The 4,105-nt window shown below is 61.6% G+C and overlaps 1 protein-coding gene across 1 annotated transcript; it reads right to left on the reverse strand.

The window, feature by feature from the left end:
- Positions 1-600: 600 nt before the first annotated feature.
- On the reverse strand, positions 601-3,876 carry LOC137496411 (uncharacterized). Its single transcript, XM_073912328.1, has 4 exons — positions 1,980-3,876; positions 1,423-1,893; positions 690-1,027; positions 601-621 (listed from the first exon to the last, which is right to left on the reverse strand). Exons 1-4 carry the CDS (start codon positions 2,644-2,646, stop codon positions 601-603), a joined length of 1,497 nt encoding a protein of 498 aa, XP_073768429.1. The 5' UTR covers positions 2,647-3,876.
- Positions 3,877-4,105: the final 229 nt, after the last annotated feature.

Consider the following 4,105-nt stretch of genomic DNA (forward strand, 5'->3'; position numbering starts at 1 on the left):
GTTGTACAATATTTATTTATTCAGAGTCTTCTGTTTGTTCGAGCGGGCGAGCGCCCTGGCTTTTCCCTTTGGCAGGGCGCCATGGCAGCGTCCTCCTGCTGGTTCCCTCCTGGAAAAGAGACACATAAAGGGTAGTTAGCCAATGCCACACGTTCTGCTGTCCACGCCAAAGAGAATGTGATTTTTACCAGGGGAGAGACGGAAGTCTCCGTCCTCTTGCGCCCTTTCCGCGGGGGGCTTTCAGTGCCCGCTGCCTCCCCATCCTCCTCCTCCTCCTCCTCCTCCTCCACCAGGGCCCTTTCAAAGAGTCTGCGGCGCTCGCGTGCTTGGAGAGGTCCGAGGTGAAGTGCGTAGAACTTATCTGAGGTTGAAGTGTCATGGCACATGAATTGCGCCACCTTGCGGCGATCCTCTGAAGAGTGTGCATTCTTTGCCTGCGTCGGAGAGAGACAGAAGCTTGATTAGGATAGAAGCCGCCGCTGGTAGTTACAGGGGCGTCACAATGCCTACTCACATGAGTCGCGATCGCAGTGCGTACGTCAGTAAAGGTGGGTTTGCCTGGAAGGCCCATACTGAGCCAAGCAGACTGAAAGTACTTGTTCAGGGTCCGACAAGGACTGGCTCTGGAAGTGAAAAAGAAATAGGTAGCCTGGCTCCCTCCGGGGAGACCAGCCCGCAGCGCCAAAAACCTGCGGAACCAGCTGTATTCCTCCCTGTTTAGGGACAGCTGAGCCGCCCCAAAGGCTCTGTTTGTTTTGTGAGTGGTAATCACTGCCATCAGAGAACAAGCAGTGAATGAGTGAGTGAGAGAGAGAGCATGCTACTGGTGACCCCCACCTTACTTGCGCCATACTCACGTTAATGACATAAGCAGACTCGTCGGGGCTTCTGGAGGCCTCTTCAACCTCCTGGATTGTGAGATTCTGGAAGACTCCACAGCGGTGCCCAGAGATGGAGGTTAGGTAGCCAGTCAGAAAGCCATAGAAGCGCCACTGTTGCCTAGTGCTTGGGTTGGATTCGAGGCTATCTGGTGAAAGACATTAGACAGATTAGACCACCGACGGTTCTATTTCCTTTCTGGGTCACCAACAGCTCTTGGCTGCTGGTGACTTGTACTCCGGGGCGCCAGCAGCTCAAACAACAGCTGCTGGTGGCCCGGAGAGGAAATGTGCGTTTCTTCTTCAGGGGCACCAGCAGTTCATGGACTGCTGGTGCCCCTGAAGAAGAAACGCACAACTCCTCTCCGGGCCACCAGCAGCTGTTGGTTCATCCAGCCACGTCGGTCTGCCCCCCTTCCCCCCCGAATGAGTCCCATTCGCGGGGGAGAGGGGCAGACAGACGTGGCTGGATGAACCAAGGGCTGTTGGTGCCCCGGAAGAACGAACAGGGGGAATCGCTGGAACGGCGGAAGGGCTTGCTTACCTAGCAGGGCGGGAATTTTCCTCCCAGCGGTCCGGTGACAGCGCACCAGACTGGCCTTGGGGATCAGTCGGCTTTCCTTCGCCTGCTTGGTCCTTACCTCGTGCACGACGACACGCCGGCGTATGCCGCGGATGAGGGCTCTGACCTCCCTTCGAATCAGAACCAGAGCCGTGCTGGAGAGCTGACAGGCGGCCGGCGGCGTCTCCGAGAGGTAGTCTAGGAACTGAGCCACGTTCTTCAGGTAGTGCTGCCTGGTGGGCTCGGCCATGCGCGTCTGACCTAGCCGGGCGGCCCACGCTCGGATTCGGGCTGGTTGGTTGAGGAAGAGGAAGTCCCCTGGCTCCGCGGTGCCCCTGGCCATGTAACCAAGGAAGGCTTTGATTCTCCCCAGCTTCGAAGTGACGTTGTTCCGCAGGCGGGGGGTGGGCTCGCTGCCCAGTTGGTACCCTTCGAACTCCCCCAAGAGAAGGTCTGTGGAACGAGCACAACCAAGAGTCAACTTCCCCGAAGCCACACACCCAGCAGAGCGACAGTGACGTGCCTGAAATATACTCAACTCAGCGCGGGGACGTGGTCCGGGAACGGGTAGGCAGTGGGCTCCAAAGCCTCCGGAGGCTCGGGGGGCGTCGGACCTCCGGCCGCCCCTCGCCCGGGAGGCGGTGGTGCAGGAGGCGACCTGGTTCTCCTGGCCCTCTTCCTCCTCCTTCTCCCCCCTTCTCCCTTCCTTAGCTCTCGGTAGAGGCGTGTGATTTGGAGCAGGGTGGACCGCATCTTGGTAACCTGTTTCCCCAGGTCCGTGAGCTGAGCCTGTATGCGCTCGGTGGCGCGCCTGCAGCCGCGGTCGGCGCACGGGCGGCCGGCCTCTGGGTCCTCCGAGTCCCGCTCCCCCTCGGAGGACGATGCTAGCTGGGACACGACAGGGATTGCAGGCTGGGTGGACCGCAGCCACTGCAACTCCCGAGCTACTTTCCGGCGTTTCGCCCTCCCCATAGCCTCTTTCCTTCCCGAGGTCGAGAGCTCCGCGTGCTGCCTCAAGTGCCTGTCTAGGCGGGCTGGCGTCCGGCGACATCCCGGGACCGGGCACGGTGTCTTCCGCGTGTCCACGCGGCCGGCGGCCAGCGCGAGAAGCAGCCGCTTCTCGTCCGAGTTGGCCACCTTGTGAACGGCCGTCAGGTGAGGCGCAAGCCGGCTGTACACGTTGAAGCATAGGGCACATTCAGCCATGACCGTGCCAGAGCCAATGCAGAGGGGGAAAGGGGCCCGCACGCCACGTGCGGCGGTTAATAAGCGGCCGGAGGCGGCGTCCACTTCCGCGTCATGACGTTGGTGGACCCGTATTTCTTAAAGGGGAAGGACACCCCCCCGCACCAGGAGGTGTAAGCCGATGCCCTACGGAGATCCATTCGGTTCAAGCCTTCTCTTGTTACGACTTCTCAAGTAGGGGGGAGAGGGGTGTCCACCTCACTCCCTTCCCCCCTTTTCAAAGGAACCAGAGGGGGTGTCCCGTTAAACAATTCACCCCACCGCCCCTTCATCGTTGCCCCGGTCAGCGGTTCGACACCTCTCTCTCTTGTCACGACTCGAGTTGGGGAAGGGGTGTCCCACCTCACTCCCTATCCCCCCTTCATTTTGCTGTTCTGGCCAGCGGGAGCTTTTCCACAGCCATCCACGTTCACTTTTTCCACCCCAAAAAGGGGATTGATTGTTTGAGCCCCATCGGGGGGGGACAGCTCCACACGCGCCAGCCGCGGGAGCTTTTGTGACCTGCTACAACCAACATGGGATACGCACCAACCATCGAAAGGGGAGTTCAGACAGCCCGTAACCCCGGCACCACTGACCCTGGCACGTTTCACCTCGCCGGAGTCCACTAGCTTCCCCTCCCAACCAACCACCCTCACTCCCCCGGGAGCAGGGTAGGCGGGGTGGGGGTCAGCCGGGAGCCAGCAAGGATAAACCCAGGGGGTGGGCGGCGTTGCGGGCGGGCGGGCGGACGGACGGGATGCAGACGCACACACTCGGGCGGGGGTAGAATCGAAGCCCACACCAGCTCGTTCCCTACGCTGCCCCTGGGGCCTCGATTCACCACGCCGGGTGACTCGACCGAACCCACCGAACATCCCCCAGCCCTCGCAGGGCGAGGGGCGTGGGGCGGGGGCACGGGCCGAGTATCGGCGCGGGGGAAACGGAGTCCAGGGGGGCGGGCTGGCGGGCGGGCTGAGCAGCAGACAAGCTCTGGGTCATTTAGCCAGACGGGCCATCTGGGTCCTTTACCCACAGATCGGGGCGGGAAGGGGGGGGCGCTGTGTGCGGAGGGACACCCCCACGCCTCCCTGATACAGCGCCCAGGACGGGGAGGATCTGCCACACCCATAGAGGCCGACCCCATTGGTGCTTTGGGGGGCCTGGGTGGGGGCCTAGCCCCTGGGGCGCCACACTAGCTCCTATCGATCAGTCACCGTGGGGTCTGGCGACTGGACTGTCAGAGACTAAGTCCATATTTTTACGCCTTCCCCGAAACCCTGATGGCAGGTCAGAGATTGTGGGTGTCGGGCAAAAACCTCCAGGCGCGGGACGTCCCGACAAGTAGGCCGGGAAGGGTGGTCTCCCGTCGGGCATGGTTTGGTGGGCTCGGGCCTGGGTCTAACCAACGCCCCGGTGAGCGCCAGGCATAACGTATTCC

Source organism: Danio rerio, chromosome 9 (genome assembly GCF_049306965.1).
Source record: "Danio rerio strain Tuebingen ecotype United States chromosome 9, GRCz12tu, whole genome shotgun sequence".
Taxonomy (NCBI): Eukaryota; Metazoa; Chordata; class Actinopteri; order Cypriniformes; family Danionidae; genus Danio; species Danio rerio.